This window comes from Geotrypetes seraphini, chromosome 6 (assembly GCF_902459505.1).
Source record: "Geotrypetes seraphini chromosome 6, aGeoSer1.1, whole genome shotgun sequence".
Classification (NCBI taxonomy): domain Eukaryota; kingdom Metazoa; phylum Chordata; class Amphibia; order Gymnophiona; family Dermophiidae; genus Geotrypetes; species Geotrypetes seraphini.
In genome coordinates this window covers 61,613,326-61,627,998 of record NC_047089.1, presented here as the reverse complement: position 1 = coordinate 61,627,998, position 14,673 = coordinate 61,613,326, and the positions used below count along the sequence as shown (strand labels likewise).

Genomic DNA, 14,673 nt, shown 5'->3' with positions numbered 1-14,673 from the left:
ATCGGAGAGTTATTGCAAAAACTCGCCAATCTGACAATCAGAACTGGACAGATACCAGATGACTGGAAGATAGCGAACGTCACGCCAATTTTCAAAAAGGGATCAAGAGGAGAACCGGGCAACTACAGACCTGTGAGCCTTACGTCTGTCCCTGGAAAGATGGTTGAAGCACTGATCAAGGATAGCATAGTCCGGCACTTAGATATACACGAATTGCTGAAACCCAGTCAACATGGGTTCAGGAAAGGGAAATCATGTTTAACGAATTTGCTTCAATTTTTTGAGACCGTGAACAAGCAAATTGATAGTGGAATGCCGGTGGACATAATATATTTGGACTTCAAGAAGGCATTCGACAAAGTTCCGCATGAAAGACTTCTCAGGAAACTACAATGCCATGGAATAGAGGGAGATATACACAGGTGGATAGGCAAATGGCTGGAAAACAGGAAGCAGAGAGTGGGCATAAATGGGAAGTTCTCAGACTGGGAGAAAGTGACTAGTGGTGTGCCCCAGGGCTCGGTACTTGGGCCGATCCTATTTAACATTTATATCAATGACCTTGAAGACGGAATATCCAGTGAGATCATTAAGTTTGCAGACGACACAAAGCTATGCCGGACAATCAGAACGCAGAAAGATAGCGAAGAACTCCAGAGCGACTTGTATCAGTTAGAGAAATGGGCAAAGCAATGGCAGATGAAGTTCAACGTGGAGAAATGCAAAGTAATGCATTTAGGCAGTAAGAATAAGGAACACGAGTATAGAATGTCAGGAGCAACTCTGGGTAAGAGCGAACAAGAAAGGGACCTGGGTGTACTGATAGATAGGACCCTGAAGCCGTCGGCACAATGCGCGGCAGCGGCAAAGAAAGCGAACAGAATGTTAGGAATGATAAAGAAAGGAATCATGAGCAGATCGGAGAAAGTCATAATGCCGCTTTATAGAGCAATGGTCAGACCACACTTGGAATACTGTGTCCAACATTGGTCTCCCAAACTAAAGAGGGATATAAAACTGCTGGAGAGGGTGCAGAGACGAGCAACGAAGCTAATAAGAGGTATGGAGAACTTGGAATATGAGGAACGACTCAAGAAACTAGGACTGTTCTCCCTTGAGAAGAGGAGGCTGCGAGGGGACATGATAGAGACGTTCAAAATACTGAAAGACATCAATAAAATAGAGCAGAAAAACAAATTATTTACACTGTCCAACGTGACACGGACAAGAGGACATGGTTTAAAGCTAAGGGGGGACAAGTCCAGGACAAATGTCAGGAGGTTCTGCTTTACGCAGCGAGTGGTGAACGCCTGGAATGCTCTTCCACAGGAGGTTATTAAGGAATCCACTGTGCTAGGATTCAAAGGCAAATTAGATGCACATCTCCTTATGAGAGGCATAGAGGGATATGGGTGGTAAAACTACATCAGGTGTATACCTGACTGGGCCTCCGCGTGTGCGGATCGCCGGACTCGATGGACCATGGGTCTGATCCGGAGATGGCAGTTCTTATGTTCTTATATTCTCACATGTGGGTGACCTCCAAGCTAACCAAAAAGGGACGGAGAGAAGTTGGCAATTCAAGAAAACAGATGACGCAAAATCGACTGGCCAAACCGGCCGTCGCTCCTGGACAGAGTATCCAGACAGTATTGGGAGGTGAAAGAATGAACCGAAGACCAAGTGGCAGCCTTGCAAATCTCCTCGATAGGCGTTGACCTGAGGAAAGCTACAGAAGCCGCCATCGCTCGGACTCTATGTCCCGGGACTCGACCATGCAGCGCGAGACCAGCCTGAGCGTAGCAAAAGGAAATACCAGCAGCCAACCAGTTGGACGAGGTGCGCTGGGAAACAAGGCGTCCCACCCGAGTAGGGTCGAAGGACAAAAACAATTGAGGAACCGTCCGATGAGACTGAGTGCGTTGAAGATAAAAAGCCAACGCCCTCTTACAGTCAATCGTATGAAGCGCCACCACGCCAGGATGAGAGTGGGACTTCGGAAAAAGACCGGAAGATGAAAGTCCGAAACCTTCTTGGGCAAGAACTTGGAATGAGTACGCACTGTGTCCTGATAAAATACAGCAGAAGACGGGTCCGCAACCAGAGGTTGCAGCTCACGGACTCTAGGAACAGATGCCAACCAGGAATACCACCCACCAGGTGAAACAGATCAAAAGAGCGTTATCAATGGGTTCAAACGGAGGTTTCACCAATTGAGCCAGGACCACCCTAAGATCCCAAACCACCGGAGGGGGCTTGAGCGGAGGATGAACATTGAAGAAACCCTTCAGAAAGCGGGAAACCGTCGGATGGACGGAGAGCAGCTTCCCATCCAGCGGCCGAGGAAAGGCAGCAATCGCACAGAGGTGGACTCGGATAGATGTCGATTTGAGACCAGACCGAGACAAGCGGAACAGATAATCCAGCACTGAAGGCAAGGAGGCAGAGAGTGGATCCATGCAGTGCTCAGGACACCACGCAGCAAATCAGGAGCATTTCTGGGAAAAGCATTGCCGAGTGGAGCCCATACGAGAAGCCTTGAGAATATCCCCACCGACTGAGAGAAACAGAAGGAGGGAGGCACTTTGCGAGGAACCAAGCTGATAAGTGTAGAGACTGCAGATTGGGAGGCAACAGAAACCTCAACACTGAGACAGCAGAGAAGGGAACATAGGTAGAAGCAGAGGCTCCCTGACACGCTGAAGGAGCAGGGAGAACCACAGCTGTCAGGGCCACAGAGGAGCCAGCAAGAGCATGGTGGCGCAGCCCGACAGAAGGTGCATCAAAGATCTGAGAATCAGAGTAAAGGGAGGGAACGCATAGAGGAACCTGCCCATCCAATCGAGAAGGAAAGCATCCACCTCGATGCGAACCCAGGAGAAAATCCTCGAGCAATATCGAGGCAACCAGTGAGTGAGGGGCGAAGCGAACAGAACTACCTGTGGGGTTCCCCACCGAACAACCACATACCGCAGAGTCTGAGAATGGAGCGACCATTCATGCGGCCGAGAAGGGCGACTCAACGTGTCCACCAGACAATGCTGCTCGCCCCGGAAATACACCGCCCGAAGAAAGAAGTAGTGGTGTAACGCCCCCTGCCAATGACGAAGGGCTGCCCTGCAAAGTAACAGGGAACCTGTACACCCTGGCTTGGTCACAGAATACATCGCCACCGGGATGTCGGGACGCACCAGGACCCCGCAATCTTGCAACCAATAACGAAAATCCACCACGGCATTATAAATGGCCCGGAGCTCCAGCAGATTGATGCGGCTGCGACGGTCCGCACCCGACCAAAGACCCTGAGTCCGAAGGCCGTCGAGGTGCACCTCTAAGCCTATGCCGAGGAGTCCATCGGCAGAACCTTCTGATGCGGGGATACGAAGAGGTGGCCCACCAACGAAACAAGCGTGTCAAGGAGGGAGGCACCACAATGTGCTGGGAAGCGGGATCCCGATCCTGCCATCACTGAGATGCTCGGGTCCAGCGGGGAACACGAAGATGAAACCAGGCGAACATCGGGACATGAACCGTGGAGACCCATGATCCCAAAAGGATCAGCATCAGCTCGGCCGAGGCCGAAGACCGCGGAGACACCAGCTGACTCAAGCGCAGACAGGCGGCCTGCCGAGGCAGAAAAGACCGGAGGCGGACCGAGGACAGAGGGGCCACCTTCCGGCATAAACAAACAAGGGCCTCCCCCTGAGGCCGAGACAAGAAGGAGCGCAGACAAACTGGGTCCAGGTCCGCCCCGACGGACTCCCGAGACTGGGGCGGGCAGAGTCTAAACCACTCCCAGACTAGAAACTAGTGCAGGTCACGAAGGGCCAGGACCAGACGCAGATGGGAGGATGGGAATGCCCAACCGACAGAAGCGAGGCTATACTCCCGGTGCGTAGACACGGAGACACCCCTCCCAAAGGGAGGGGAGGAATCCCCAGAAGGAGAGCAGCCTGGAGGCTATGCGAGAATAGTCAAAAAGACGGCCAGGAGTCGCCGAAGCCGGCGGCTGGACCATAACCCAGCGCTGCTGCGAAGGAGGCTGAGATAACACAAGAAAGGTATCCGGAGGGCACCTCCGGAGAAGGAGTTCAAACCACCAAGGCAGACGGGATGCAGCTGAAGGCGTCCCGATAGGTGAAGGACCGGTCGCGTTCTGAGAGGCGGTTAGTGGCCACCGCAAGAGAGGCATCAAGAAGCGCAGAACTCACGCAAGTAAAAGTGGCGAGACGATCCTGGAGGTTCGGATCCTCAGCCACACTCTGCGCCAAGCGAGAGGACGCATGGCAGGAGCAATAGAGCCGGAGCGGGGAGAGAGTCTCCTCCAGGAAACCAAAATCTGTACTACAAGATTCCGTCACGGTTGCCCGGAATGAACCGAAGAGAAAGCGGGGAACCCTTTCGAACAGGAGCCGGAGACGCCGAGGCACAGAGCCCCAGATGACGTCAAGGCACTAAGCCCCCGTCGATAACGGGGCACAAACCCGCAGTCGACGCCGAGGCCCAAAGCCTCAGCCGCTGCCGAGGTATAAAGCCCCCAGCGACGTTGTGGCACCAAGCCACAGTCGACATCGAGACACAAGGCCACAGCCAACCAAAGGGCACAAAGCCCCAAGCGACGTCGTCACAAAGCTCCAGTCGACGGTGAGACACGAAGCCTCGGCAACGACGAGGCACAGAGCTCCAGCCGACAATGAGGCCCCCAGCCTCAGTCGACGTCGAGGCACAAGCCTCAGGCGACGCGGAGCACACAGTCGCAGCCGACGTCGAAGGTACAAAGCATCCGTCGACGTCGAGACACCCAGCCTCAGTCGACATCGAGATACCAAGCCCCAGTCGACATCGAGGCAGAAAGTCGAAGCACAAAGCCCCAGTCGACGTCAAGGCACCAAGCCCCAGTCGACGTCGAGGCACCAAGCCCCAGTCGACGTCGAGGCACCAAGCCCCAGTCGACGTCGAGGCACGAAGCCCCAGTCGACGTCGAGGCACGAAGCCCCAGTCGACGTCGAGGCACGAAGCCCCAGTCGACGTCGAGGCACGAAGCCCCAGTCGACGTCGAGGCACGAAGCCCCAGTCGACGTCGAGGCACGAAGCCCCAGTCGACGTCGAGGCACGAAGCCCCAGTCGACGTCGAGGCACATCGAGGTTCAGAAGTCGGCACCGTACCAATGAAACTGGTAATAAAGGTGCAGCAGTGCGCTCCATAAAGGGCAACCTCGAGATGAGTATTCCCATGAAAGGAGGCACGCTTTGAAGGTCTCATAGAGGCGGGCATGACTGCACTCGATGCCTGGAATGCCTGAGACTCAGCCGGTGGCATTACCGAGGTAACGCAGCTAGAAGAACAGAAAGAAAGAAAGAAGACTTACTGGGGATCGAAGCTACTCAGTCCGATTCCAACGAAGGAAAAAGGGTCCTGGCCATCCTTCTCACACGAGGTGAGCCCAGAGAGAGGCCAGGGAAGAAGAAAATACAGTTGCAGTCAAATGAGGCCTAACCGCATGGCTGAGGCCCAAGAAGGGCCTGCCGGTGGAACCAGCAGAAACACAATAAAAAGTTCTTTTTTTTTTTTTTTTTGAAACAAAGAAATACACGATCAATCAACAACCGCACAGCGACTCCCTAACAAAATAAAGAAGCCGCGGTGCTAGAAAGGCACTTAGAAGAACGCAGAGAAGAGAGACAGGGCTTTCTGGCTTCGCGGAAAACTAAGAACTGAAGACCATGAGGAGGGGATGCGCCCTCTAGTGGATCAGGAAGGCACACACATGCGTGGTGCAGCACTAGCAAACTTGAAATCTTCAATCAAGTTTGCTTGAAAAGCTGTCCGCATCGGGGCTCCGTGGATAACGTCGCCCACATGTGAGAATATGCTGCCTGCTTGTCCTGGGATAACAATGCTTACAAGAAAGTGGATGGTGAGCACAACCAAGACACCAATTATGTGGCTTCAGATGGACCTGCTGCACCAAATCCATCCTTTAATCTAATCTAATACACAGCTAATTAATCACACTACACCAAAAAGGTTCAAGGTGATTTACAGCTAAAGAAGCTGTAAAATTAACAGGAAAATACAAAAAGCAATCAAGAATTCAATTATCATCATCATACCATGAACATTACAAGTCATATAAAAATTTTCAAATTTTTACAAAACCTTAAGTAATTGATATCAGTCCTAATGTGGACAGGTAGATTATTCCAAATTGTAATAGCGTAAGCAAAAGAAGAGTTGAGCTGTCTTCATACCATACTCCTCTAATCTGTGGAGAATGTAGTAATAAAGTACCACAATCTGGTGGAAGAATAATGCAAATGAATAAAAAGCAAAATCAGATTATCTGAAGAGTCAGTCTAATATATGATGAACTATGCAAACTGATTTAAATTTAATTCACCTCTCAACCGATAACCAATGAAGATTCTTACACGCCAAGGCAAACACTTTCATATTTTCAGACCAAAAGGTAGGTACATAGTATTTATTCATTATTTCTTTTTTTATTCCACAGGTGTCACAAATAACATTCATGTGAGGTTTCTGTTATCAGTTACATCGTTTCGCTTTTACTTGATTATCGTTCAATAGTGTATTATACCTATTCAAAACATGTACAATAAAAAAATAATGAATAAATATGGTATACCTACTTTTGGTCCACCCTGTACAAGTCAATATTTAAATTCCACTCATCTTGGAGAAGTACATTATATATAGAGAGAAAAGGAAAAGGCCTCAGAAATGGAGTCTACGCACAGTCATAATGTCATAGACTAGATTGTTCAGCTTAGTTTAAATGTTCCTTGCTCCAGTCATTGGCCAAAAACCTGTTTTGTAAAATTTTAACTTTCCCAACAGTAGTTAAAACTTATTTATAAACTTTTTTTTACACTATTGAGAAATTCAGTTCAATTGATTTATTTAGGTTCTACCCTGTACAAGGACACAAAAAGTGACAGAATCTAAAATTAGATTTTTTTAAACTTTGGTTTACCAAAATCCATATTAGAAGAAAATCCAATGACTTATTTATTCATTTATTCAATTTTCTACACCGTTCTCCCAGGAGAGCTCAGAATGGTTTACAGAGTTTATTCAGGTACTCAAGCAATTTTTCCCTGTCTGTCCCGGCGGGCTCACAATCTGTCAAATGTACTTGGGGCAATGGGGGAATTAAGTAACTTGCCCAGGGTCACAAGGAGCAGAGTGGGTTTGATCCCAAAACCCCAGGGTGCCGAAGCTGTAGCTTTAACCACTGCGCCACTCTCCCCCACTTCCTGCAATAGCCAACTTGCTGATTTCTGATGTTTTTAGAGATATCTAAGGAAATTGTAATTGTGTAGGAAAGGAGAGGTCCAATATATTAAAATGTAGTCTTGAGGAAGAAATATGACACTATAAGGTGGCATGGAATATTGTTACACCTTGGGTTTTGGCCAGGTACTAGTGACCTGGATTGGCCACAGCGAGAATGGGCTACTGGGCTTGATGGATCATTGATTTGACCCAGTAAGGCTATTCTTATGTTCTAAGGCTTGTAAACCCTTTCCCATTCTTTTTTAAGCACCTGTTATTTTCAGAGTTAACAGGCACCTGCATGACATTTGATTGTTATAATGGCAAGTGAAAATTTTGGCTTCCAAGGTCTGATCTGAAAAACAAAGAAAGAGTCAAACTGGCAAGCAAAGCATGTAATTCTAGGAAGATCCCTTTCAGATATCAAGAAATCTCATAACAACGTAATCTTTACCTCCACATTCTTCTATTATTTCAGCTATTGTGCTAGCCTCTTCTCCAGCCATTATCAGAATATTTTTGAGACCATCCAAAACCACCTGGACAACTTGAGAGTCTTTTACTGACAACAAGTTACAGAATGGTGGGATTACATTCTGTTGTACGAGATACTCAACCTACAGGAGGCAGAAAAGAAAGATGCTTTCATGTTGTGTATGTGATTTAGAGGCTGATTTAGCAACTGGAAGAAAAACTAAACACATTAAATAGCTTACAAAATACTAGAAACATACTTGATCCTTTCTTCCACTTATTGTTAAGTTGCTAATAGCCCAAGCAGCTTCTTTTTGTGTTCCAAAATCTCCCTGAAAAGTACAAAAAAATGGTAGGAAAGTGTTCAATTTCTTTGAAGGGTATTGTATTCTATAAGTTTGTAGGCCAAGTTTGAGACTAGATAAAATGGAGCATTTACCTTAGCCAATTGGTGAATAATCATGGGGATTAAACCAGCATTTATTACAGCTTGAACTTGTTGCTGATTTCCTGCTGTGATATTGGATAGAAACCAAACTGCTTCCTGAAAAATAAATATTTCTCATCAATAACAATTTTAAATTTAAAAAAGCATTAGCAACAATACCAATATAACCTGTAGATTAAAAGTTGTATGTTGGAGAAATAGTAACAAAAGAACTTCATACCATACACTTTGGCAAGAATTGACTAAAGTCAGGGCAGAATTAGGAAAAATACAGGTGGACAAATAGGACTTCATGCAAAGAAAATTAAAAGTAAATGTTTTTTTTTTTAAATATAGCAATAAAGCGTGGACTATGTTAGTTAGACACGTACAAGAGCAATGCATTTTTCCTGTCATTAAGAAAATCAGGAGTCTTTATATGTTGGGAGAGATTAGGTTTAATTAGATTTCGCCCAATTACTGGATGTTGGTAAAATGATCCCTTTTGCAGAATTAAAAGGAACATACTGTATATACTCAAATATAAGTCGATTCAAATATAAGTCAAGACCCCATATTTCCCCCAAAAAGGAGGAAATATGGTTGACTCGCATATAAGTTGGGCAGCTTAATATTCAAGTGCCCTGATAGGATCTGCACCTTGCACCCAGCCCTCTCCCTGCCAGGCACTGAACACAGCCCCCTTCCCTCCGTTCCTGCCCTATCCATTGTATCTCCTCTGCCACTGGAATCCCTGGTGGTCCAGAAGTGTACCGGGCAGGAGCAAGCTTTCCGCACTCCTGCTCCGCTGCCAACCCAGTCGCTTGCTCGCTACCATGAGTTTTGGCTTCAGTCACTAAGCGGTACCGAGCAGGAGCTGCTCAGTGTTAAGCAGCTGACATGGATAACCTGGACATACAGATGATTCAACTGGACATACTGGCCTCACTTGTGTATGCTGGACACTACAGACCTATATTTTCCCATAGCCAGGCCCAGCCTGTACCTTGCTGTCTGTAAACACCTGCAGCCTTTGCAATGCTAACGTTTTTGTCTCCATTCCCTGCTGGGAGGATATTTCTCCAAGGTTCTGCTGAATTGTTATCAGTGCTGTATGACTTCATATGCCAGGCACCCTGGAAAGCCATAAAACTTTTATAATGAGCAAGGATCCCTGCAGGACGATGTGGGTGTAGCGAGATGAGAGAACTTGGTACCAAAACATTTGCTCCCTGTCTCTGAACCAAGTTATGGGAACCAAGCAGCTGGATTGTTGAAAGGTCACCTTTGCCAACTTTCAGCATACAAGGACACAATCCCGAAGATGCAAAGAATTGTAAAACCACTAATTAGCATCTACAAAGTGATAAAGTGATCTCAGCGCTGGAGAAAGAAAGTTCACCAAGAGTTCTCTGTTTATGCAAGGCCCCCCCCTACTGGGGAGGGGGTGGAGGTGAGAGAGGAGTGGACTGAGAGGAGGAGTTAGGTGTACATTATTTTATGTACCAATAGGGAATTACATAACTAGAATTCGGGGATGTACTTTTTGGAACAAAGGAAGAATTTCTCTGTATAAAAAACACGTGCATTCTAGGTAAAGCCAGAGAGATTCACTTACTTATGCTACGGGGATCTGCTAGCCCCCTGCTAAGCATATGGGTGCAAGTTCTTCTCTCCATTGCATATTCTGAACTGACAATACATTTTTCTGATATGTCTCTGCTGCTGTAATACTGTAAGTTTTTATATTAACAATAAATGAATATTGTCTGTTTTGGAAGATGCAATGCCGTCTTGTAGTTATTCTAATGAGGTAAACAAAGCAGCCTTTACTTCACAGCTTTCTGAATAGCTCCAAGATTCTGCGAGCAGACACATAAGCTGGGACCTTGCCCATTACCCTCAGCAGATCATACAAGGTATCAGCTGGGAAGGAGGATCAGAAGGCAAACCACCTGGGTCACAATCTAGAGTGGCACGCTCGAGCCACAAAGCACAGTTACTTACCGTAACAGGTGTTATCCAGGGACAGCAGGCATATATTCTCACATGTGGGTGACGTCATCTACGGAGCCCCGATGCGGAAGCATTTTCAAGCAAACTTGATTGAAGATTTAAGTTTGCTCTGCTGCTCCACGCATGCGTGCCTTCCTGCTCCACTAGGGGGTGCATCCCCTCGTGGTCTCCAGTTCACTTAACTAGCCAAGAAGCCAACCTCGGGGAGGTGGGCGGGTTGTGAGAATATATGCCTGCTGTCCCTGGATAACACCTGTTACGGTAAGTAACTGTGCTTTATCCCAGGACAAGCAGGCATGATATTCTCACATGTGGGTGACCTCCAAGCTTACTGAAAAGGGATGGAGAGAAGTTGGCAATTTAAGCAAATAGATTTCGCAACACCGATTGGCCGAACCGGCCATCGCTTCTGGACAGGGAGTCCAGACAGTAGTGGGAGGTGAAGGTATGAACCGAAGACCACGTGGAAGCCTTGCAGATTTCCTCAATAGGTGTGGACCTGAGGAAGACTACGGAGGCTGCCATCGCTCGGACTTTGTGTCCCGTTACTCGACCATGCAGCGCGAGACCAGCCTGAGCGTAGCAAAAGGAGATGCAATCGGCCAACCAGTTGGACAAGGTGCGTTTGGAAACTGGGTGACCTAACCGGTTTGGGTCGAAGGACAAAAACAGTTGTGGGACTTTCCGGTGTGGCTGAGTGCGTTGGAGGTAAAAGGCCAACGCTCTTTTGCAGTCAAGAGTGTGGAGCGCCACTTCTCCGGGGTGAGAGTGGGGCTTGGGAAAAAACACAGGTAAGACAATGGACTGATTGAGATGGAAATCAGACACTACTTTAGGTAGGAACTTTGGATGGGTGCGGAGTACCACCTTGTCGTGATGGAATACCGTGAAGGGTGGGTCCGCTACCAGAGCTTGTAGCTCACTAACCCGCCGTGCGGACGTGAGCGCGAGTAGGAAAATTACCTTCCAAGTGAGGAATTTTGGATGGCATTTGTCTAGGGGCTCAAATGGAGGTTTCATTAGTTGGGCCAGAACCACGTTAAGGTCCCAAACCACCGGGGGAGGTTTGAGAGGGGGGTGGACGTTCAGCAGGCCCTTCATGAAGCGAGTGACTAAGGGATGGAGCGAGAGGGCTTTCCCTTCCAGGGGCTGATGAAAGGCCGCAATCGCACTGAGGTGTACTCGAATGGAGTTGGTCTTTAGGCCGGAATGAGATAGTTGAAGTAGATAGTCAAGGACCAGGGGGACGGGGACCGACACCGGGTCCTGGCTGTGGGAGGAGCACCAGGTTGAGAATCTGGTCCACTTTTGGGAGTAGCAGATTCTCGTCGAGGTTTTTCTAGTGGCCTCCAATATCTCCTTGACTGATTGAGACACGGGGAGAGCAGTCAGGGGGAGAGAAACCAAGCATTCAGATGAAGAGATTGAAGATTGGGATGTAACAGTGAACCCTGACCCTGTGACAGTAGAGAGGGAAAGAGAGGCAGAGGCAGTGGATCTCTGACACTGAGTTGAAGTAGAAGGGAAAACCACGGCTGGCGTGGCCAGCGAGGGGCAATCAGGATCAGGGTGGCTTGTACTGTTTTCAGGTGGACAAGCGTCCGCAGTATCAGAGGAAATGGCGGGAACGCGTACAGGAACCTTCCCTCCCAGTCGAGGAGGAAGGCGTCGGCCTCGAGCCGGTCCGGGGAGTATATCCGGGAGCAGAAGAGAGGCAGCTTGTGATTGTGAGGGGACGCGAACAGGTCTATTTGAGGCGTCCCCCACCGTTCGAACACTCCTCGTAGGGCTTGAGAGCGTAGTGACCACTCGTGTGGCTGGAGGCGGCGGCTGAGTCTGTCCGCCAGGCAGTTTTGTTCTCCTTGTATGTACACCGCCCGAAGGAAGGTGTTGTTGGAGATTGCCCATTTCCAGAGGCGTAGGGCTTCCCGACAAAGGGGCCAAGACCCTGTGCCCCCTTGTTTGTTTACGTAGTACATCGCTACATGGTTGTCGGTTCGGATGAGAACCACTCGGTCGCGGAGCAGATGTTGGAAGGCTACAGCTGCGAGGTAGATGGCCCGAAGTTCTAGCACGTTGATGTGGCAGCGACGGTCTTGTGCTGACCACATTCCTTGGGTGCGTAGGCCGTCCAGATGGGCTCCCCAAGCGTACTCCGACGAGTCCGTGGTGAGTACTTTGCTGTGGGGTGGGGTGAGGAAGAGCAAACCTTTGGAAAGATTTGAAGAGTCGGCCCACCAGCGGAGCGATCGTTGCAATGAAGGAGTCACTGTTACGGAGCGGTCGATCGGGTCCCGGTCTTGACGCCATTGAGACGCCAGGGTCCATTGAGGGATTCTCAGGTGGAGGCGGGCGAAGGGTGTGACATGGACGGTGGAGGCCATGTGGCCCAGAAGGGTCATCATCTGTCGGGCTGATACTGAGGTCAGCCGAGAGATCCTTCGGCTCAGACTTACTAACGCCTCCAGGCGCGGAGGGGGGAGGAAGGAACGGAGGCGAACCGTGTCCAGCGTGGCCCCGATGAACTGTAGGGACTGCGAGGGGCGTAGTTGAGATTTTGGGAAGTTTATTCCGAACCCCAGACTTTGTAGGTAGGTAATAGTCTGTTGGGTCGCTGAGATAACCCTTTCCTTGGACGGGGCTTTGATTAGCCAGTCGTCCAGGTAGGGGAATACCTGGAGGCCCTGGGAACGTAAGGTTGCTGCTACCACCACGAGGCACTTGGTGAAGACCCGAGGTGATGATGCTAGTCCGAAAGGGAGGACTCGGTATTGTAGGTGCCAGTCCCCTACTTGGAAACGCAAAAACTTGCGGTGAGCGGGGTGCACTGGGACTTGAGATCGAGGGAGCAGAGCCAGTTGCCCTCGTCGATCAGGGGGTAGAGTGTTGGTAGTGAGAGCATCCAAAACTTTTCCCGTACCAGGAATTTGTTGAGGCGTCTCAAGTCTAGTATTGGGCGTAGGTCTCCCGTTTTTTTCGGTACCAGGAAGTAACGGGAGTAGAAGCCCTTCCCCCATTGGTCGGGGGGGACCTTCTCCACTGCTCTCAGGCGAAGCAGGTCTCGAGCTTCGGAGAGGAGTAGAGGTAGCTGAGTCCGGTTTGGAGGGCAATTCCTTGGGGGATTGTCCGGGGGAATGGCCCGAAAGTTGAGAGAGTATCCTGATGAGATCACGCCAAGGACCCATACGTCCGACGTGAGTTGTTCCCAGCGAGGGTAGAAGGCTTTGAGTCGACCTCCGATGGGAAGGGGGTCTGGGACTATGGCGGAGGGGGCCCGCCCCCTTCCGCGTGTCCCGTCAAAAGGACGGGGATGGTTTGGTGGTCGCGGGCGGTTGAGACTTGGGCATGGCCCTGTGATGGGCTTGCGGACGTCTGGGTGGGGGCCGCGAGAAAGCAGGGGTGGACTTTTGTGGGTAGCGGCGCGGAGGGGCCCTGTATGGCCTGGGCGCTGGCGGTTTGGGCTTTTGCCGGACAAGGGAGGCAAACGAGCGTTCATGTTCGGAGAGGCGTTTTGTCGCCGCCTCGATAGTGTCATCGAACAATTCCTTTCCCACGCAGGGGAGGTTAGCCAACCGGTCCTGTAAGTTGGGGTCCATGTCGACCAGGCGCAGCCAAGCTAGTCGGCGCATGGCGATAGCGAAGGCTGCTTCTCTGGAGGAGAGTTCGAAGCCATCGTAGGCCGCGTGGAATAGATGAAGGCGCAGGTTGGAGAGGGACTCTAAGAGCAGGACGAACGTTCCCTGCCGGGAGGCCGGTAGGTCAGTCTCAAAGGCTCTCAATAGTCCAATGAGGTGTTTGAGGTATGATGTGAAGGTGAAAGTGTAGCTTTGCACCCTAGAGGCCATCATTGCGTTTTGGTATAGTCTCCTGCCGAACTTGTCCAGGGTTCGGCCTTCTCGGCCTGGGGGGACCGCTGCTGAGACCCGGGACGGGTGAGCCTTTTTCAAGGAGGATTCCACTAGCAGCGATTGGTGGGAGAGCTGTGGTTGCTCGAATCCCGGGTAAGGTACTGTGCGGTACTTGGCCTCCATTTTGGAGGGTACGGCCGTGACCATGTAGGGGGTCTCCAGGTTCCTGAAGAAGGTCTGTTGGAGTACCGGGTTAGGTGGTAAGCGAAGGGACTCTCTGGGCAGTGATGGCATATCCAGCTCCGCCAGGTACTCCTTCGAGTATCTGGAGTCGGACTGGAGGTCTAAGTCCAATGCGTGGCCCATGTCTTGGACAAAGCGAGTGAAGGATGGGCGAGATGTCCCCGGGGCCCCGTGCGGGGTCGGGGAACGAGACCTTCGTCGGGTGGAGAAGGATAAGGAGGCTTCCCTCGAGTATCGAGGTTCATGCTCTGATCCATGCTCCGAGGTTGGGGAAGCACTGTGAGAGTGTTCCGGGGTTGTCGATCTTCGGCGTCTCGAGGAGCCCCTCGGAGACGATGCCGGGGTTAGGGGTACCGATCGATGTC

The 14,673-nt window shown here is 50.0% G+C and overlaps 1 protein-coding gene across 1 annotated transcript in view; it reads right to left on the bottom strand.

Annotated features, from left to right (window-relative positions):
- The window catches only part of KPNA3 (karyopherin subunit alpha 3), a 251,650-nt gene that overhangs the window by 25,168 nt on the left and 211,809 nt on the right, over positions 1–14,673 (bottom strand). Inside the window, exons 12-14 of the mRNA XM_033950092.1 lie at positions 8,214–8,318; positions 8,035–8,106; positions 7,755–7,917 (exon numbers count right to left, since the gene is read on the bottom strand). Coding sequence (XP_033805983.1) covers positions 7,755–7,917; positions 8,035–8,106; positions 8,214–8,318 — 340 coding nt within the window. The remainder of the gene's footprint in view (positions 1–7,754; positions 7,918–8,034; positions 8,107–8,213; positions 8,319–14,673) is intronic.